This window comes from Megalobrama amblycephala, linkage group LG11 (assembly GCF_018812025.1).
Source record: "Megalobrama amblycephala isolate DHTTF-2021 linkage group LG11, ASM1881202v1, whole genome shotgun sequence".
Taxonomy (NCBI): domain Eukaryota; kingdom Metazoa; phylum Chordata; class Actinopteri; order Cypriniformes; family Xenocyprididae; genus Megalobrama; species Megalobrama amblycephala.
Window position 1 is genome coordinate 35081860 of NC_063054.1, and position 22325 is coordinate 35104184.

At 40.2% G+C, this 22325-nt stretch overlaps 3 protein-coding genes and 2 pseudogenes across 3 annotated transcripts; 4 read left to right on the forward strand and 1 right to left on the reverse strand.

Annotated features, from left to right (window-relative positions):
• Positions 1–2470: 2470 nt before the first annotated feature.
• Positions 2471–3857, forward strand: LOC125278785 (trace amine-associated receptor 13c-like). The gene has a single exon (XM_048208120.1). It carries the CDS (start codon positions 2578–2580, stop codon positions 3556–3558), a length of 981 nt encoding a protein of 326 aa, XP_048064077.1. The 5' UTR covers positions 2471–2577; the 3' UTR covers positions 3559–3857.
• Positions 3858–7115: 3258 nt separating this feature from the next.
• LOC125278786 (trace amine-associated receptor 13c-like) lies at positions 7116–9157 on the forward strand. Its single transcript, XM_048208121.1, has one exon. It carries the CDS (start codon positions 7321–7323, stop codon positions 8299–8301), a length of 981 nt encoding a protein of 326 aa, XP_048064078.1. The 5' UTR covers positions 7116–7320; the 3' UTR covers positions 8302–9157.
• Positions 9158–11321: 2164 nt separating this feature from the next.
• On the forward strand, positions 11322–12720 carry LOC125278787 (annotated as a pseudogene).
• Positions 12721–15921: 3201 nt separating this feature from the next.
• On the reverse strand, positions 15922–19570 carry LOC125278807 (annotated as a pseudogene).
• A 142-nt stretch (positions 19571–19712) lies between these two features.
• Positions 19713–21560, forward strand: LOC125278788 (trace amine-associated receptor 13c-like). The gene has a single exon (XM_048208123.1). It carries the CDS (start codon positions 20253–20255, stop codon positions 21231–21233), a length of 981 nt encoding a protein of 326 aa, XP_048064080.1. The 5' UTR covers positions 19713–20252; the 3' UTR covers positions 21234–21560.
• Positions 21561–22325: the final 765 nt, after the last annotated feature.

Sequence of the window (22325 nt, forward strand, 5' to 3'; positions counted from 1 at the left end):
GCTTGCAGTATATCACCAGGACACGGCGCACTCCACTTATTCACTCTGCCCACTCTTCACTCGGCACTGGCCACCCGGGGGTCAGTGAAACCCTCTCGCTGCTGAAGGAGCGCTTCTGGTGGCCCAACATGGCAGCCGATGTCAGAAGGTATGTGCAGGGATGCAAGGAAAGTGCCATCTTGAAGAGCCCACGCCATCTACCATCCAGCAAGCTTCTTCCTCTGCCAGTTCCTAATCGACCCTGGTCACACCTAGGAGTTGATTTCGTCACTGACCTCCCAGCCTCCAATGGATGTACCTGCATACTAGTTGTGGTGGACAGGTACTCTAAATCATGTTGTCTCATCCCTCTGAATGGACTCCCCACTGCTATGGAAACTGCTGAAATCATGTTTAACCATGTGTTCCGATACTACGGTATCCCCGAAGGCATCGTGTCTGATAGAGGACCGCAGTTCATCTCCCGAGTGTGGAAGGCATTTCTCTCGCTCCTAGGTGTGACCGTCAGCCTCTCGTCAGGATACCATCCACAGTCAAATGGGCAGACGGAAAGGAAGATTCAAGAGATTGGTTGCTTCCTCTGTACCTTCTGTCATAGCCACCAGGACTCTTGAAACCAGTACCTGGGTTGGGCCGAGTACGCGCAGAACTCCCTTCGCCAGACTTACACCCTTCCAGTGCATACTCAATTACCAACCCCCACTGTTCCCCTGGACCAGGGAACCATCGGACATACCATCTGTGGATTACTGGTTCTGACAGAGAGGGTCTGGGACTTAGCCCATCACCAGCTGCAACATGCTCTTCCTAGGCGCAAGATGACAGCAGACCTTCGCCGCTCCGAAGCTCCTGCATACCAACCTGGACAGAAGGTCTGGCTGTCCACCAGGGACATCCGTCTGCGCCTACCATGCCATAAGCTGAGTCCCAGGTTCATTGGCCCATTTACCATCTCAGAGCAGGTCAAACCAGTCACCTACAAGCTCCAGTTACCACCTGAGTATCACATTCACCCCACATTCCATGTGTCACTTCTGAAACCTCACCACCCTTCAGTTCCTCTCTCCACAGAGCCTGGTGTGACCAAAGCCGAGCCCCCCCTTCCACTCATACTGGAGGACAGAGCTGCATATGAGGTGCGAGAGATCTTGGACTCCCGATGCCGTGGTGGTCAGCTCGAGTATCTCGTGGACTGGGAGGGTTACGGTTCTGAGGAACGTTCCTGGATTCCACGTAACGACATTCTCGATCCCAACCTGCTAGACACCTTCCACGCTGCTCATCCCAACAGACCTGCCCCTCGTGGAAGAGGAAGACCACCACGACGTTGGGGTCCTCGGCCCTCAGGAGCGGGCCGTGGAGGGGGAGGTACTGTCACAGACACGGCAGGCTCCAGCATCCACCAATCACCGCACACCTTCCCCTGAGTACTAATCACCGCCACCTGCATCTCATCAGCGCACTCATCACCAGCACTATTTAAGACACTCACACACACAGTCACATTGTCCGGTCTCGTTCGCATCAAGGAACTTACCTCTATGCTTACCTCCAGGACTCCCATTGCTACTTACCTGTCTCCTGTGTCTCTGTACTACCTCCTGTGCTCCAAGTCTGTGTGTGAGTGTCATCCGCCAGCATTGTCTCCAGTCTGCTACCACTGCCAACCTGCAAACCACAAAGGACAGTATTATCACCCATTCATTTATTCACTTCTACAACCATTATCTACTCACCTGTTGTCACTGTAACCTCTGCTTGTGTCCAATAAACTACCTTAACTGTTATCTTCTGTCTCCGAATTGGTACATATTGTAACAGCTACATTACTGCAGTAAATTATATTGTAAAGTGAGCAGGGCTGGACTGGCCATTGAACCATGAAGCAGATTCTATCTTGTTTAGCTTAGGCTAAAGAATAAATACATTTTCAGTGTGTGTACAGGTTCAATGTGTATAATTTGATTTCATAAAATGATTTTAAAAGTAAATATGAACATCTTAAAACTTAATATGTTCAATTGTAACTTAAAGACAGAGACACAGAGCCGGCCTATAGATGCTGTCCTGTGTTTTTCTTTTTTTGTCCACCTCCAGTTCAGCTCAAGGTGAAGGTTTGGTTGTTTAGTGTGGCTCAGTCAGCCCCTGCTGGTAGATGCTGTAATTTCAGCATTCTGGGGGTAAAGATCATCTTTCTCTAATGAAGGCCATTGAAAACTAGCTGTGTTCAGACAGAGATTTCTTTGCAAGCAAAATAAAAGAACACTTAATATGCTTTATATAAACACACGTTTATTTCTATATGACACTCTTCAGCTCTTTTCTTCTGGATGAACAGAATCAGTTGATCTCCCAGCTGTATATTCTCCTCCCTTGATGCTGCCAGTCTCGGAAAGAGTCAACATGCCAAGTGAATAAAAGGCAGTGTTAGTTGTAGCCCATCTTTATCTGGTATTGTGAAGCCCCCAGAAGTGACTTGAGTTTCATCTTCAGAGATCTTTATTATATTTATTTTTTATATGAAGGAAGTAACAGGGAACAACACTATGTTTGGGTGTTTTTTCCAAGTACTTCAGAATGAATCTCACAGCATTGAACCAAACTGATGGCTGTCAGGAATATTTCTGTCCAAAGAGATCTGTTTCTTTATCTGTCTATGTGATTCAGTATGTGGCCACAGCAGCTGTGGCTCTTCTGACTGTGTGTGGAAACCTGCTGGTCATCATCTCTGTTAGTCACTTCAAGCAGCTCCACACACCTGCTAACATCCTCATCCTCTCTTTGGCTGTGTCTGATCTGCTGGTCGGAGTTTTTGTGATGCCACTTCATTTGTCTTGGCTCATTGAGTCTTGTTGGATTTCTGGACCAGTGATGTGCTCAGTTTTCAATTTTGTGACTTTTCTTGCGACAAGCGTGTCTGTTCACACTGTGGCTCTAATCGCAGTTGATCGGTTTTTGGCATTACGCTCGCCTTTCGTTTACTCTGAGAAAATCTCACCCACTGTGATCTGCATTGCAACTTTATTTAACTGTCTGTTTTCACTCCTTTATAACATCACTCTTCTCTTCATTAATGGAAACTTCACTGATGTCACATGTCCAGGAAAATGTGTTTATATTATTAATAGGGTTTCATCCCTCATTGATCTCCTGGTTGTGTTTCTTGTGCCATGTACACTCATCATAATATTATACACTCATGTTTTTGTCATTGCTAAGAAACATGCGACTGCTATAAGAGCCCTTCAGGTTCACAACAGCACCTCTAAAAACAGAGTCAGTGACAAATCAGAGCGAAAAGCTGCGATTCTGCTGGGGATTCTGGTCTTTGTATTTCTTCTGTGTTTACTGCCATATTACATTTGTTCTTTAGTGATTCCATACAATAATGATGACTTGTTTCATGTCAGAGATGTTGCTGTAATATTATTTTTCCTGAACTCCACTATTAATCCCATCATTTATGCCTTATTCTATCCCTGGTTCCAGAAAAGCTTAAATTTAATTTTCACATTTAAAGTGTTTAAAAAAGACTCCTCCCTGATGAATGTGATGTAAGTCATTGAATGTAAGACAGAATGTTTCTTCTCTTTTTTTATCACATTTTTCATATATGCTTTGTCTATAGGTCAATGTATTTTTCTTCATTATTTTGTCATATTAAACATGGGTCTAGACTATAAAACATCTGTTGAATATTTCCTCAATTATTGCAGAGATAGAGTATATTTAACACACATTGACATTTTTGACAGACTTGTAAGGGTCGTTGTTTAACATGTTGTAATGTGAACACCAGATTATAGCTGCTTCATGTGTCACAAACATTACATTGGCCTTGCACATATAATAGGCCTACACTGTAAAAAAAAAAAATAAATAAATAAATAAAATAGTCAAATGACTGGCAGCTATGGCTATCAAACAAAAACCATAAAAAAATACACTGTAAAATGTTAACCAAAGCTAGCAATAGCAATATGCATGAGCTAATGTAACTGGTGCATTAGTGATTAAACAGTTACTGCTTTTGATATAAAGCAACATGCAGCATAACATCTTTTTTTTTTTTTTTTTTTTTTTTTTTTTGCCCATCCTGGACTGAAGCACAGGCTTTACTCTTCAGCACAATGGTGACCCTCAAAACTCTACATTACAGAAACAATACAGAAACCCTTTTAATCCCAACAGAACATTAAACATTATCAGATCTCTCGAGATCTCAGCATCTTCACTTTTTACAATCCAGTTTGACTATTTCTTTTTTTTTTTTTTTTTTTTTTTTTTTTATTATTATGCAAACAGATAATTACAATATTTACAGTTGAGACATTAAATGCAAAATACAAATACATGTACAACAAAACAATACATAACAGACAGATTTATGTGTGTGTGTGTGTGTGTGTGTATATAAGTAATTGTAGCTGGGTGAGGGAATGGAAATATATATATGAAAGAGCATGTGGGGAAGTACAACAGACATAACATTATAATGAGAAAAGAAAAAGAAAAAAAAAAAGAAAAAAAGGAAAATATCAGTGAAATACTACTACTACTACTACTACTAATAATAATAATAATAATAATAAATAATTATAATAATTTTAATGACAATAATGATGATAATAATAATATTACAAGAAAACTAGAGAATGGAAGATGAGGCGGGTGACAAAAACATTAGTATTAATAGCAATGATAATAAAAATAAATTCAATTTGTAATAGCAATAGCAGTAATGACAAACATATTAACCAATATACTAATTTCATCGGGAGTGAGGGGGAGGTTAAAGGATCAGGAAGAGGACCAAATAAAAATAATAGTAGTTGGAGTAGCAATGATAATAGTAATTCTAATAATAATAGTAATAATGATAATAATAATAACAACAACAATAATGATAATAATGGTAATATTGATACAGTCATTAGTAATAATGATAATAGTAGTGGTTATCATAGCAATGATAATAATAAATAATAATAATAATAAGAGAGCTATTAATGATAAAGTATTGTAAAGCTGCCTCCGAACCCCCTCATTTCTATGGCATAGGATAGACCCCTGCCAGCATGTTTCAATGGGGTATCAAGGTGAGGCGGTACGGAGGCCCGGGTCCCAGGGTCCCAATATACACCCCCTTCGCCGGCCGTCCCGCACATGCCACGTTTACCCTGTCTTTTTTTTTTATTTATTTTTTTATATATCAAATAAATATGGCTTTTTTTTTTTGCTATACTTGTGATAGGCATATATTCATGTCTACTAGTGTGTAATGCATTAAAAAAGCATGGCGTGCAGCATGGAACCAGCCCAGTGCAATGCCCATGCCGCCACGCACACGCCACACTTACCCTATGTGTGTTTTTTTTTTTTTTTTTTTTTTTTTGTGTAACATGTTTTAAGCTCCAAATGAATGTGTGTGTGCATTAAAATAGCGAGACATGTGCCAAACCAGCCAGAGACAATAAATCCCAGGTGAAGGTACAAGCCGGGGAGTGAAAGCCCAAGTTCCCCGGACCCACACCACACCCACCCACCCCTAACTAATCAGAACCTCACATGGCAGGGACTAGCACGCCATAGCTAGCCAGGGTCCAGAAGCAGAGAAAGGAAGGGAGAGAGAAAGAGAGATAGAGAGAAAGAAAGAGAGATTTAAATGTAATCTTAAAAGTATTTCATTTATATTTGATATTAGAAAGTGTTCATACCTCTTCCTGACCTCCCTCCCCCATGTGTGAATATTTATGGTATAACATTGAGGATGGCTTCAGACAAAGAAGGTCTGTGGATTCCTGACTGTATGAAGTTTAAGAGAGATGACCAAGAAGGATGTAATTCTGATGTATTATTTTGAGTGGAGGTAGACAAGTTTTCCATGGAGATGTATTCTATTAGTAAATTTTTCCAAGTTGTAATGTGTATGGAGTTCCTTGATTTCCAGTTCATGAGAATAGTTTTCTTGGCGATAGTTAGAGCCACTAGGAGTAATTGACTGTACCGTTTAAATTGATAATGGATATATCACCTAATATACAGAGGGAGGGAGACAGCGGGATGTGACATCTCATGAGTTTGGACAGTGAGTCAGTAACATTTTCCCAGAGTTTTTTAACCGGAGTGCAGTCCCAAATAGCATGTAAATAGGTATCTGGGGTGTACCTATTTGACTATTTCTTACAAAAGTTATTATTGAGAATTAACAGAGGTTAAGATGTTGATGTTTACTGAAGATAATAAAGGTTGAAGTCACCATTATGGAGATCAGTGTTTGCTTTATTCAGGCTCTTGATCCTTGACTTTTTCACATTAAGCCGGGTGCACACTGCGATTTACAATAGTCCTTTACTATTGTTGCTTGTCAGGCTGTACAAACATGACCCTCATGTCACACTGTGGGATCTCAGCTGTGTACAGATTTTAGCCTAGGATTATAGGAATCTGTTAGGATTCTCAAAATTTGTCTCAGACGACCAAATCGTGGCCAAAATCGCACAGTGTGCACCTGCCTTTAGTATTTCTCTGGCTGCTTTAACTGTGTGTTTCTAAAGCACATTTTTTACGGCAAAAATGCTAGAGAAAATGTAATCTGACGATTATGGTTACTAATTGGTGATGGTAGTCATCATGTAGTGGCCTGATTCACATACTACCCAGGATCAAAACTCTGGTTAAATTATTTAATATTATTATGCTCGTTATTAATTTCACATAGTTTGTCACTGAATGTTCTTCAAGTAATGCAAAAGTGCACCGTTCCCAAAACCAGTTTTTATGTTTCATGTAATCATATTTGGAACCTCTAATTTGTTGGCTGTGTATGCACCTGTACAGGCTGCGTTTTTGTCACGTCATTTTTATTGTTACTCAAAAACAAGGCCGTAGTCTTGAACATTAGGGGACCAATTTTTTATAAAGCGTATAGAAATAAAACAGTAAAGGAAATTCTGTACCTCTAATTCTAGTTGGGAATAATCAGTTTGAACTATTTGCTGATAATATTTGCATTTAATTTTTTTCACTGTTTTCATTTTATACATTTCATATAAGCCCACTTAGCCTATGTTTTGTATGAATTTTATGTGACACTAATCAGTCGATCTCCCAGCTGTATATTCTCTTCCCTTGATGCTGCTGGTCTTGGAAAGAGTCAAGATGTCAAGTGTATAAAAAGGCAGCATAGATTGTAGCACGTCTTTATTGTTGAGCCTCCAGGAGTGACTGTGTTTCAGTGAGGAGCAGTTCAGAGCTGTTGGAGAGCTTTATTTGAAGGGAACAACACTATGTTTGGGTGTTTTTTCCAAGTACTTCAGAATGAATTTCACAGCATTGAACCAAACTGATGGCTGTCAGGAATATTTCTGTCCAGAGAGATCTGTTTCTTTATCTGTCTATGTGATTCTGTATGTGGCAGCAGCAGCTGTGGCTCTTCTGACCGTGTGTGGAAACCTGCTGGTCATCATCTCTGTTAGTCACTTCAAGCAGCTCCACACACCTGCTAACATCCTCATCCTCTCTTTGGCTGTGTCTGATCTGCTGGTCGGAGTTTTTGTGATGCCACTTTATTTGTCTTGGCTCATCGAGTCTTGTTGGACTTCTGGAACAGTGATGTGTTCATTTTTAAAATTTGCAAATTTTCAAGCAACAAGCGTGTCTGTTCACACTGTGACTCTAATCGCAGTTGATCGGTTTTTGGCTTTAAGTTATCCTTTTTTTTATTCTGAGAAAATCTCACCCACTGTGATCTGCATTGCAACTTTATTTAACTGGCTGTTTTCTCTCCTTTATAACTTCACTCTTCTCTTCATTAATGGAAACTTCACTGATGTCACATGTCCAGGAGAATGTGTTTCTTTTGTAGATGAGGTTTCATCCTTCATTGATCTCCTGATTGTGTTTCTTGTGCCATGTACACTCATCATAATATTATACACTCATGTTTTTGTCATTGCTAAGAAACATGCGACTGCTATAAGAGCCCTTCAGGTTCACAACAGCACCTCTAAAAACAGAGTCAGTGACAAATCAGAGCGAAAAGCTGCGATTCTGCTGGGGATTCTGGTCTTTGTGTTTCTTCTGTGTTTACTGCCATATTATATTTGTTCTTTAGTGGTTTCATATAGTAATGCTGACATGTTTTTTGTCAGAGATGTTGCTGTAATATGTTTTTTCCTAAACTCCACTGTTAATCCCATCATTTATGCCTTATTCTATCCCTGGTTTCAGAAAAGCTTAAAATTAATTTTCACATTTAAAGTGTTTAATAAAGCCTCCTCTCTGATGAATGTGCTGTAAGAGATTGAATGTAAGACAGAATGTTTCTCCTCTTTTCTCCAGTTGTTTATTTTCATATATACTTTGTCTATAGGTTAATGTAGTTTATTTTGTCATATTAAACATGAGTCTTGACTACAAAACAGCTATTGAATTTCCTCAAATTATCGAAATACAGTTCAGTTATCACACATTGACTTTTTTTAACAACAGGCTCCAATTGTACAGTGCTAAAACATGGGTTAAGGAGACTGAGACATAGCACAAAATGGCAAAAGTGTATAGGCTATGTGAACTTTTTTTTTTTTTTGGATTATAAGTATCCCAAACCAGGCCTTACACAATAAAAATTTCAATAACTTGGTCACAAACTAAAAGCTCTGGTGGATTCAGAGCTTCTAATATTTCTTAGAATAACTTGTTCGAATCATTCAAACTGAAAACTTGTTTCATTAATAGAGTCAACTTGAGTCACAATTTGTGAATCAAATTAAGCCAAAGGGAATATGAGGGTAAAAAATAATGGGTCACATTCTGTAATACTTTCTCTGATTTGCGTATTTGTGTGCAGAAAAAGTTTCTGCCGGATTCACAACAGGCAAGTTGCCGCATAAATTTGTTCTTATATTGTTAATGTTGATGATTCAATAGGCCTATATATTCTAAATGAGGGAGCACTTGCCAAAGATTTGAATAAAACAGGTTCAAACCATGTCCATGATAGAAGGGCTTTAAAACCTAATAAACACATTTTATATAGACCCAGAATAGGATACATGTGATCGCATTTCAAACCTCTCATTTGCTGGCTGTGCATACGCCAATACAGACTGCATTTATTGTCATTTTTAAATTGTTACAAGGAAATAATAAATACTTCAATAAGGTTATTGTATTGTATTTTTATGTTTGTTGTGGAGTGTGGGATGCCTCAATCTAGTTTCTGTCTATCACAAGAATCAGGCATAATGCAAATCCTCACATCCTCACATTCAGGGACGGACTGGGACTAAAAAACGGCCCTGGACTTTGACTAGGCCCGGCCCAAAGCAATCGGCGTGCGGAAACTCGACGACAACAACAATTACGCCTGGCATGACTGTCACAAGACTTTAATTGTGGCTCATGATACTATACCATCCAAATTATAGCAATAGCACTGATGTTGACTAGATGTTGTGTTAAAAGCATATTAGATTAACTTGAATACTCATATAGCAGGGGTCTCAAACTCAAATTGTCGGGGGGCCGTTTCTGTGATTGACACCTCATAGGAGGGCCATGTTATTCTTCAAGCGCAAGAAAGCGCAACATTTCAGAAAATTTACTTTCCTTTGCATTATTTCTCATTTAGCGTACTTCAAATTTCATTAGGCCTACTAAAATATTTTTTATACCTATACTATAAATATCTTATTTACCATACTAAATGTAAACAGCAGTGTCTCTCTCATTGTTACAGAGTGTAATATAATTATATAATACTATTACTAATATAATACTATTAATTGAAATAGTCTGGTGCGACTTCTCACATCCAACAAGATATATGGAATAAAAATCAGTAATTTAGGAACAAAACCAGCAACACTTGTGGCGTGGAGGGGTCAGAAATAAACAAAAAAACTGGAGCTATATATCAACTTTATTTTGCCAAAAAAATAAAAATCTCTCATTGTTACATACATTATTAGTTTTTAACATCTAGTGGAAGTATTTTCCCTTGCTTTATGTTAGCTTAAATAACATTAAAATCTTGCACTGAACAACACTGTACTGAACAAATACAATCCCTGAATACATTTGTACACTTTGTTTCTTGACAGACACCTGCAGCGCTTGTGTTCACACAGCTGAGACACATTTGTCCAAGATGCCGTTTGAGCATCGGTAACATTTAATGGCTGCATCGGACGCGTTTCAGTGGTTTAAATCGGCGCTCATGACTTAAAGTCGAGTGCTTTTACTGTAATTTAGGCAAGCGCGCTCATAATAGAAGCGATTGAGAGCGCGGCTCATGGTTGCATAGCAACGACAGACGCCACTGGAGCGAAAGCACATTGGAAAGGAGAATGCGGCGCGGCCGCTTATGTGACGCGATATGTGAATGCCCCTTAGAACGGCGACTTTTTCTTTGCATATCAGACAGGTAGCAACTAGAGAATAATAATAATAATAATAATTTAGCGGACCGGATTATGTTTTATTTTTGAGATCAGTTGCGGGCCGGGTAGAGGTGGTGGGCGGGCCGGCAGTTTGAGACCACTGATCTAACGTCTTTGCTGCTTACTTGGCGGCCACGGCCAGTGCAGCTGGCATCCAACTTAAAGGTGCATTGCTGCCACCTACAGTACTGGAGTGTGAAACAGATTAGTGGGGGGGAAAAACAGATGATGACTGCGTGCGTGGCGGGTGGTGGGCCGGCCGCCGGCCGTCCTGGAGTACCGGCCGTTCTGTGATTCTCCAGATCACACAGATGGCCAGTCCGCCCCTGCTCACATTTTGCAGCAGCTTGCAGCAGGGCTGGACTGGCCATTGAACCATGAAGCAGGTTTTTTCTTGTTTAGCTTAGGCTAAAGAATAAATACATTTTCAGTGTGTATACAGGTTCAATGTGTATTTAAATATAATTTGATTTCATAAAATGATTTTAAAAGTAAATATGAACATCTTAAAACTTAATATGTTCAAATGTAACTTATAGACAGAGACACAGAGCCGGCCTATAGATGCTGTCCTGTGTTTTTCTTATTTTGTCCACCTCCAGTTCAGCTCAAGGTGAAGGTTTGGTTGTTTAGTGTGGCTCAGTCAGCCCCTGCTGGTAGATGCTGTAATTTCAGCATTCTGGGGGTAAAGATCATCTTTCTCTAATGAAGGCCATTGAAAACTAGCTGTGTTCAGACAGAGATTTCTTTGCAAGCAAAATAAAAGAACACTTAATATGCTTTATATAAGCACACGTTTATTTCTATATGACACTCTTCAGCTCTTTTCTTCTGGATGAACAGAATCAGTTGATCTCCCAGCTGTATATTCTCCTCCCTTGATGCTGCCGGTCTCGGAAAGAGTCAACATACCAAGTGAATAAAAGGCAGTGTTAGTTGTAGCCCATCTTTATCTGGTATTGTGAAGCCCCCAGAAGTGACTTGAGTTTCATCTTCAGAGATCTTTATTATATTTATTTTTATATGAAGGAAGTATAACAGGGATCAGTACTCTGTTTACACGTTTCTTCCAAGTACTTCAGAATGAATCTTACAGCAGTGAACCTATCTGATGGCTGTCAGGAATATTTCTGTCCAGAGAGATCTGTTTCTTTATCTGTCTTTGTGATTCAGTATGTGGCCGCAGCAGCTGTGGCTCTTCTGACCGTGTGTGGAAACCTGCTGGTCATCATCTCTGTTAGTCACTTCAAGCAGCTCCACACACCTGCTAACATCCTCATCCTCTCTTTGGCTGTGTCTGATCTGCTGGTCGGAGTTTTTGTGATGCCACTTCATTTGCCTTGGCTCATCGAGTCTTGTTGGATTTCTGGACCAGTGATGTGCTCAGTTTTAAAATTTGTGAATTTTCAAGCAACAAGCGTGTCTGTTCACACTGTGGCTCTAATAGCAGTTGATCGGTTTTTGGCTTTAAGTTATCCTTTTTTTTACTCAGAGTAAATCTCTGTCTTTGTGTTTCTTTTGTGTTTACTGCCATATTATATCTGTTCCTTAGTGATTCCATATGACCGTACTGACTTGTTGTATTTCAGAGATGTTCCTGTAATATCTTTCTTCCTGAACTCCACCATTAATCCCATCATTTATGCCTTATTCTATCCCTGGTTTCAAAAAAGCTTAAAATTAATTTTCACATTTAAAGTGTTTAATAAAGACTCCTCCATGATGAATGTGATGTAAGAGATTGAATGTAAGACAGAATGTTTCTTCTCTTTTTTATCATGTTTTTCATATATACTTATGATATATATATATTATAAGATATATATATATTATTTGTCATATTAAACATCAAACAAATGATATTAAACAAATGACTGGCTGCTATGGTTGCCAAACAAAAACCATAACAATTAATGTAAAATATCCTAATTTGAATAAAATGCACAAATGTTAACAGAAATTTTCATTATATGTTTTACAGAAAAACAATTTTTACAGATATTATTATGATTAAATATTGTCACTGTAAAATGTTAACCAAAGCTAGCAATAGCAATATGCATGAGCTAATATCATTAGTGCATTAGTGATTACACAGTTACTGCTTTTGATATAAAGCAACAAGCAGCATAACATTATTTATTTATTTATTTATTTAGGCTTTACTCTTCAGCACAATGGTGACCCACAAAACTCAGACAATACAGAAACCCTTTTAATCCCAACAGAACATTAACCCTTAGGGGTCTGAGGATTTTTGGGGCGCTGGAGAAGTTTTGACATGCCTTGACATTTGTGCTTTTTTCAGTTGTTCATAAACATATTAATGGAAAAAGTGTCATTACACTTTATTCAGCACAAACTAGGCTACAATAATATGTGAGGAACATGTATGTACATGTTTGTATTTTTGAAGGAATAACGTTTATGCGTGGTTATTGAAAAAACAAAAAACTTAAGTCACTGAAATAAAGCAAAAAACAGCCAAATATTAATTCTGTGTTCACAAGACTTCTGGGTATTGGAGGTGGTAGACTAGAGTTTTTGCTTCAAAATGAGGTAAAATTTATGCTGCCTACTTGTTCATATAAAACAATAGAGAGATTTAAATTTTCTAAAACATCTTTGGTCAAGAAACACAGTATGCGTGGAGGCGTGAATCATCATGAATAATGGGTGATTCTCACCTGAGAAGACAAAATAATCGCATAAAGAGCTCTAATGAGCTGCATAAATAATGAGCTCTTTCAGACAGGTAGACTGTGAAAAAACCCTCTGTTGATTATGTCTCAAAGCTCATCATGGTGTAAATCAAACATACAGAAAAAACAGCAATACTGTGAAATATTATTACAATTTAAAATAATGGTATTCTATTATATATTTTAAAATATAATGCATTTCTGTGAAGCAAAGTGTCTGAACAGTTATGTTACCTCTATGGCATTTCATATAGGCTTTTAGCTTAAAAGCATGCACATTTGGAGAAATATTGATGGATTCTCATATGTTTATGTCAATATTCTATACTGAGGAGTAATATTTATTCAATATTTATTGTCATTACTATGAGCACTGGATACTGTAATTTCAGTTCATACTTGCAGCCGAAGGGCGCTCTGTGCACCTTTAGTCCACAAATTCATCTAAAGAAGAACAGGAACCAGGAACTAACGGCATGTCTTCTAGAGGTCACTAACCATGGCTTTAGCATCCAGATAAACACTTTTCAAGACAATAAATACACAATTGAGACGATGAATGCATGCATTGCCTCAGTATTTGCCTCTGAATAGCGCTGGCTCCATGGGCGTGGCCGCATTAGCGGATAATGAGCTGAATCACGGACTTCTGACATGGCTCTCTTTTCATACAGATTACATAGAATTTTTGTTTTCGATTTGACTTACACAATTTAAAACCTGACATTTCAACATTTTTTAGATAGAAGTCTAATTTTTTTGTGATTAGTATTCACTAAGTTACAGTTCGTTTTCTGAGAACTATCAGATTGGACTTCGTTCAGAGGGAGACGAGAGATCACGCATCATGTTAGTTTTCATTATTTTGCAAAAAGCACAACATTTTGTTTTTACTCTGAGTGTACACAAATAAAAGAAGATATTCCACAGAGTAAAATGGTGCTCTTAATTGTATGTGCAACATTGATGGAGTATTTTGAGTCTCTTTCACACTGGTTAGAAAAAAAACCGTGGTGGTCTCGCCAGCGTCACCGCCGACCCGAGGGAGTTAAACACAATCAGATCTCTCGAGATCTCAGCATCTTCACTTTTTACAATCCAGTTTGACTATTTCTTACATACAAAAGTTATTATTGAGAATTATCAGAGGTTTAGATGGTGATGTTTTATTGAAAATAATAAAGGTTGAAGTCGCCATTATGGGGATTGGTGTTTGCTTTATTTGGGCTCTTGATCCTTGACTTTTTCACATTAACCCGGGAGCATACTGTGTGATTTATAGTCCTTTACGATTGTTGCTTGTCAGGCTGTATGAACATGATCCTCATGTCACACTGTGGGATCTCAGCTGTCATGTATGTCAGACTTAAAAATGGATGCATGCATGAAAACTTGTACATCATCAATCCATACACGTTCAGTGACTGTGAGCTGTGAGCTGGACGGAGACAGAGAAAACCTATGCATGGCTGGGAGGGCTCTTGCTGCATCCAACGGGAGATCAAGACTCACTGCATTGGACGGGTAAGCCTCGCCGGATGGAGAAAAGAGAAAACATGGAAGCTCTCCCGGGAGAGCTCTTGCAGTGTCCGCTGTGAGATAAATACTCGTTGGATGGAGAAAGAGAAAACCTATGCATGACTGGGTGGGCTCTTGCTGCATCCAACGGGAGATCAAGACTCACTGCATTTTTGTGAAATCGGCTGGTTCTGATGTAGCTTTGGAAAGCATCTGAGGACCATCTCCTGAGAGCCTGGATCTGCTGCTGGGAAAGGCCTTATGGGGCTGCCAAGGTTGCTGCCCCAAAGCGGAAAGAGTGACTGGAGTAATTTTTTGCTGGGATGCCTGACTGTTGAAGAATGGATTTGAGGTGCTTTTGAAACCAAAAGCATGTAACAGGTTTGTTGGAGTCATCTATGGAGAGGGTTCGTAAGGGGATTTAGCCTGAGAGTTTCTTAATTGGAGGTACACAAAAATGGACTGGTATGGTTGGATTGGTGAAGAAAGGTTAAAAATATATATAAATGAAGTGACCTTTATTTTAGCTTGGTCTGTCTTGCTTTGTTTAATTAAGTATGAGATATGTATCATTATCGATATGTATGCATCGTTATGGAGAACTGATCAGTCTGAAGGCAGGAACACACCAAGCCGACAGTCGGCCGTCGGGCAGTTTTTCTTCATCGGCCGACTAAGTTTTCTCAGTGTGTTCTGCATCGTCGGCTGAAGTTGGTCCTCGTCGGCTTTTTTTCAGCCGATTCGAAATGTTGAATCCGCGTCTGAGCTCGTCGGTCCGCCGGGCCATCTGATCATTCTGATTGGCTGTTCGGATTCGGAAAGGCATTTCATCTCATGCAGGCGCAGAACTGACGTGCTACTTGGTCGTCTGCTGTTTAGCGTTGTTTTGGGGTGTCAGGACAACTTTGGACACAAACGCTGCCGACGTGAGCCAACCCCACAGTCTGCTTTGGTCGCCACTAGTTTGTTGGTGTCGGCTTGGTGTGTTCTGGCCTTAAGATGGTGTGGTGGATTTTCGGATCGAATTGGGAAGTGATAGCGAGTTCCGAGCATCTAAGAAAATCAAAAAAGGCTAGAATAAACAGTGTCGAGCATGCAGGCAGTATTGAGAGGCCGGTAGCCTGAGCGGAGGGTATGAATGCATTTTGTGAGAATGTCTAGTGTTATAGGCTGGGATTGTTGAATCCCTTTGATTAGGAGGGGGGTTTGTGAATTATTTATTTCAGTGGAGGGAGTGCCGTATATCAATTTGTGAAAAAAATTGGATGCCGCTCAGGTAGCCTTTGATGGACCCAACTTGGAGGCCTTTGACACTGTTGAGATAGGAGATGAAAGAGGTGATTGAAAGGAGAGAGAAATCAGGGAACGGTGTGTTTTGTGAAAAGTGGAATGCTTTAAAACATTTCCATGCTGTCACATAAGATTGGAGTTTCCTGGGGGAAACTGCTTGGAAGACTGTGTTGAGCGACGCATCGAGGAGGGGTTTCAATGAGTGAGTTACAGGAATATAAGTTCTGAAAAGTGAGGTACTGGAGTTGGGAATTGGTCCACCTCTGGAGCCAGCACCCTGAATTTCTGGAACAGAAAGCAAGACAGAGAGTCAGCAATTTGGTTTTCTGACCCGGGGACATGTTTGGCAATTATGATAAATTGGTTGAATGCTGAGATCCAGATTAGACGTCTTAAAAATGGCATCAGAGCGAGTGAATTGGAACGGCCTTTATTAATGCACTGGACTGTTGCTTCGTTGTTGCAAAGCACTAAATACTGCTAGCAGTTCATTCTTCCCCCACAAGAAGGCTGCTACTACAAGAGGGTAGAACTCAAATAGCGCTGAGGACTGTGATATGTCCTGAATTTGCGGGGGCCATGGAGACGCAAAGCAGCATCCTTGGTAAAAACCCCCGAAGCCTACTGAGGGGGCTGCGTCTGTGAACAGATGGATATCCATGGGGGAAGAGATGAGATTATTATAGAAAAAAGATAGGCCGTTCCACTGTTTAAGGAATGTTATCCATAACCTAAGTTCATCGCGGCACACCTGAGTTATGGAAATTAAGTCCTCTAGCACGTGAACCAAAGAGGTGAGTGAGAGGAGAAGCGCGACGAAAGGGTGGCCTTGTGGAATGAAGTGCATGGCGAAGTTTAAGTGGCCGAGCAGGAACAGGAGTTTGCATTTTGAACAATTTGAACTGTCTAGGAGGGTAGAAGAGACAAGGATTATCCTATCATATTTTTCTTTGGGCAGGGAAGTCTGGTAGTTTACAGAATCCAAGTTAATTCCAAGGAATTCGCTGGATGTGGTGGGACCCATTGTTTTTTCCTGGGCAATGAGAATTCCAAGCTCGGAAAAAACTTTTTGAACTGTGAAGATATGAGCAGCTGGGATGGCATTGGGGGGCAAAAGATTAGAAAATTGTCTACCAGGTGAATGAGGTGAGGAATTGCTTAATTGTTTGACAAAATCCAACAGACGGCTTCTAATAACATGTCGAAAATTTTGGGGCTGCTTTTGCATCCGTACATTAAGCGAACGGTGAAATAGAATTTCTCGTGCCAGCGCACCCTGAATAAGTGCCATGAATCAGGATGAATGGGCATCACTTTGAAAGCAGACATGAAGTCGATTTTGGCAAGCCAAGCGGGGCGACCCACAACTTTTATCATTTTATATCAATTGCATGATCTGTCGTGGTATTTGAGAGAGAATTCATCGAGTGGAATCAAGCTATTTATGCTTGGGAATGGGAAATTATGCAGAGCTGACAGATTGATTATAAGGCGATATTTTTTTCTTGCCTGAAAATTTTCTCGTAGCCAATCCAATGGGGCTGATACAAAAAATGTTGAATGGTGGGTTGTCAAAAAGGCTGATCATGAAACCTGACTCAACTTCTTTTTTAATCAGGCTCTTTATGACATCGGGCTCAGTGAGAGCGGATTGGAGATTATTATAGATGATGTTTTGGGAGAGTGGGCATTCCACGGCGGGTTTAATACTATGTTTGAGACCAGACAGCAGATAATCAGTGAATTCATTGTCCAGGTGGTGAGCTATTTCAATAGAAAGATGAGAATTATTCACAGGAGTCGATAAGTAATTTTTTGTTTTTTTATTAGCAGCTTTAAACACAGGGCATACAGGACGGGCATGAGCACTGCCACAGAAGTTGCAGATGTGCAAATACCGACAACGTTGTCTGGTGCACATGGCGATATTTAAGTTATTGCAGGGTTTTCTGTTATCTGCAGAGGAAGATGCTCTGCGTCTGAAGTCAGAGTCGTATGGATTGGTAGTTGCTGGTCTTGGAACGTAGCTGGTGGATTTAACAAAGGCTGTGTCCGGGCAGTGGAGAATGGAGGGTTGATTTGTGAGCATGCGACAGTAGAATGTGCTACTGACCTGCAAACATTGCATGAATATTCCTGCTGCCTAGGAATACTCTGCTGTGCAAGTCAGGGTCAAGTGCACCCCAGTAAGGGCACTGGTTCCACTGGGCAACCCTGACAGCGCACTTAGCAGAGAAAAGCTTGTGGTAAGTGTAGAAATGCCCTCCCCCAAAGGACAACACGAGCTCAGCCATGAGAGTTAGGCAATCGTTCAGTTTGCGCCGCCTATGGGGGAAGGCTGAACAAATTACTTCTGTGAAATGGCTGAACACAATGGTGAATTCAGAAAAAGAAAGTACTGTAAACGTGATGGATGTATGTTTTGATTTTTTAACATGACAGAAAAATCCCCGGAGTCTATCTGGTGGTTAGAGTCCCCTACTGGAAGCTGTGAGAGAAGGTTTGCAAGATCTACATCCGCACCTGTCAGGATCTGTGCTCGGATGTTGTGAGCCACTGGAAGTGGTTCCGAGGTGACTGCTTTTGATGGGACGGGCATTGGAGTTGCTGTGAACAGAGAATACTGAGGTTTTGACTGTAGGAGAGGATTGTAAGGAAGAGAAGCCGGGGCCGCGAGTGTTGGCGGAGGCAGCCTCACGATTGAGTCAGCCTGTGGGGCTTGTGGAGGAAAATTGAGAGAAGTGAAAGAGGGAAATCGAGGAAAGGACTGAGATGTGTAGGCCTGCGTTGCATGCAGAGGCAGCCTCATGCTTGCTTGTGTTGCTGGAGCTGCAGGCCACTGGAAAGGGGAAGGGGTTTGCGGCAGACGGAGAAAGATGATGGAATGCTTGAGCCAGCCTCATGCTAGCATCTGCTATGGGAGCTGAAGGCCACTGCAAAGGAAAGGGGTTAGAAACAGCAGGAGGAAAAAACTGAGAGGCTGAGGGAGTGCCGGTGGGACCAGTTGCATATAGTGCTGCGGCAGGAAGAGCCGTGGTGAAAGGCTGAGCCGAAGCAGGAGGTGCATGATGCCTCGCGGCAGAATCTGTGGCGCGGCCCAGTCTTGCCGAAGGCCCAGCGCTGCGGCCCGAAGCATGCAGAGTGCCGGATCTTGTGTGGGAGGAAGGTGGTGGTGTTGGGAGAGGAGATTTTGAGGCTTCGCGGGATTTGGTTTGCCTGTTGGATGCCTTGGAGGCTGGGGTGAACTTAGGTGAAAGGTTGGCTGATTGCAAAGTAATGTATAGTTTGTATAAATCCGCTTTGTTCATCCTGCGCGAAGGCTGAACGTCAGAATTAATCAGTGCTTGCCTCAAACTCAAAACTGTCCACTTCCCAATAGGCGGAATCGTTGGCACGGCCGAAGAATAAGAGGACGCCGGAGAGGGAGCTGGAATTCTCGCCATGGTGGCGAGGGTAGGCCTCAGCGTCTTGGTGAGCATGAGGTTGATCGGGCAGGCCAGTGGCCACGAAAAGAAGCCTGGGGCTCGGGTGCGGTGTTGGGCCGGCAGTTTGCGGCACAGGATCCAGAGAAAAGTCAGGCTCGTCGACGGATGGGAAAAGCTGAAGCTGAGACATAGTAGCAAAACGGGCAAACCAAAATGCTGATGAACTGTCAGTCGAACAGAGGTAAGTCTGCTGTATTTATGCCTCTTGTCATTGGTTTGCATTGATTAACTGAATGCTCTCCACCTGAGCTGATTTGGTTAATTATCTGCACCTGTTCCTCCCAAACATTGTTAATAAAACATCATATTTGGAACCTCTAATTTGTTGGCTGTGTATGCACCTGTACAGGCTGTGTTTTTGTCATGTCATTTTTATTGTTACTCAAAAGCAAGGCCATAGTCTTGAACATTGGGAGGACTAATAAAACGGTAAAGGAAATTCTATGTGTCTAATTTTAGTTGGGAAATAATCAGTCTGAACTATTTGCTTACAATATTTGGATTTTTTTTTTTTTTTTTTTAGCCTATGTTTTGTATGAATTTTATGTGACACTACTCAGTCGATCTCCCAGCTGTATGTTCTTCTCCCTTGATGCTGCCGGTCTTGGAAAGAGTCAACATGTCAAGTGTATAAAAAGGCAGCATAGATTGTAGCACATCTTTATTGTTGAGCCTCCAGGAGTGACTGTGTTTCAGTGAGGAGCAGTTCAGAGCTGTTGGGGTGACAAATAGCATCTTCAGAGATCTGTGGTTATGTATACATTGAACTTTATTTGACACTATGTTTGGATGTTTTTTCCAAGTACTTCATTATGAATCTCACAGCAGTGAACCAAACTGATGGCTGTCAGGAATATTTCTGTCCAGAGAGATCTGTTTCTTTATCTGTCTATGTGATTCAGTATGTGGCCGCAGCAGCTGTGGCTCTTCTGACCGTGTGTGGAAACCTGCTGGTCATCATCTCTGTTAGTCACTTCAAGCAGCTCCACACACCTGCTAACATCCTCATCCTCTCTTTGGCTGTGTCTGATCTGCTGGTCGGAGTTTTTGTGATGCCACTTCATTTGCCTTGGCTCATCGAGTCTTGTTGGATTTTTGGACCAGTGATGTGCTCATTTTTAAAATTTGTGAATTTTCAAGCAACAAGCGTGTCTGTTCACACTGTGACTCTAATCGCAGTTGATCGGTTTTTGGCTTTAAGTTATCCTTTTTTTTACTCTGAGAAAATCTCACCCTCTGTGATCTGCATTGCAACTTTATTTAACTGGCTGTTTTCACTCCTTTATAACATCACTCTTCTTTTCATTAATGGAAACTTCACTGATGTCACATGTCCAGGAGAATGTGTTTATAATATAGATGAGGTTTCATCCTTCATTGATCTCCTGGTTGTGTTTCTTGTGCCATGTACACTCATCATAATATTATACACTCATGTTTTTGTCATTGCTAAGAAACATGCGACTGCTATAAGAGCCCTTCAGGTTCACAACAGCACCTCTAAAAACAGAGTCAGTGACAAATCAGAGCGAAAAGCTGCGATTCTGCTGGGGATTCTGGTCTTTGTGTTTCTTCTGTGTTTACTGCCATATTACATTTGTTCTTTAGTGGTTTCATATAGTAATGCTGATGTGTTTTATTTCAGAGATCTTACTGTAATATCTTTCTTCCTGAACTCCACCATTAATCCCATCATTTATGCCTTATTCTATCCCTGGTTTCAGAAAAGCTTAAAATTAATTTTCACATTTAAAGTGTTTAATAAAGACTCCTCTCTGATGAATGTGCAATAAATCATTGAATGTAGGACAAAAAATGTCCTCTTTTTTTCTACGTTATTTCAGGTGTACTTTAATGCCTTTTCTTCATTTTTTTGTTTGTTTTTAAACCTGACTGTGAAGACATGGATGTTGCTTTCAGTCATACCAGTATTGTATAACAATATGAGTGGGTGAATTTTTTTTCTTTTACGTCAACTCACTTATTTCTATGTAATAAAAGGAAATGTTGAATATAATGGTATATACTGTATATATAGTGTGTATACTGTATATACTGTGCATGTACTTATGTAAGTGTTAGTGGCAGTAAGAGCACAATTACCTATAAATATTTTTGTACATAATTACTTAAAGCGAGTGACACCGGAAGCCTTGAACATTCAAGTTGCAAATGCTGCATTAACTCTTGTGTTAAAAAGTGTCACTTTTTACAAACTGTACTGATTCAGTGACAGTGTGCAAGCAATTATGTTTAACACATTTCTGTATTTACAGCAAAGCAAAATTATTAGTATTTCTATGCTGGTGTAACCACTGCCTTGAGCATGAGGGACCAAGATCACAATTTAAGTTATTTTTAGCTGTACAAAAACAGCTCATTATGCTGCTTGATATTGCAAACTGGTATTTCTTATCATATTATTTTAATGTAATAAAAAACATTAATGTATAAACATTTTAAATTATTTCATGTTTTTACAATTTGTTTATTGTTGTAATATTGTTTTTGTATTTTGTTACAATATGTAATACTATTATAAGTGATTGCATTCACTCGAAATATTAGTGCATTTCCAGTAAATAAAATGTAATGGTGAAATCAGGTATTATGACTAATATACAGTATATACAGTATATAGTAGTTTAAAGTAAAAAAACCTCTATTCTTTAATTTGTCCCCTTTAAATAACATTAAAAAAAATAATGTCAGAAAGATATCAATACCAGTAGTGATGTTGCTGGACACCGTGTCATCAGTGCCCCCACATATAGTATGCCAGAGTGTTTACCTGCTCCCAAATTCACGTATATGATAAATTGATTTCAATCAAAGGAACTGATTGAAACACACTCTAGCTAAATGTTTTGGCCAATCCTCAGCCT

Coding starts and splice junctions, on each gene's coding strand:
- LOC125278785 (XM_048208120.1), top strand. CDS start 2,578: ATGAATCTCACAGCATTGAACCAAACTGATGGCTGTCAGGAATATTTC.
- LOC125278786 (XM_048208121.1), top strand. CDS start 7,321: ATGAATTTCACAGCATTGAACCAAACTGATGGCTGTCAGGAATATTTC.
- LOC125278788 (XM_048208123.1), top strand. CDS start 20,253: ATGAATCTCACAGCAGTGAACCAAACTGATGGCTGTCAGGAATATTTC.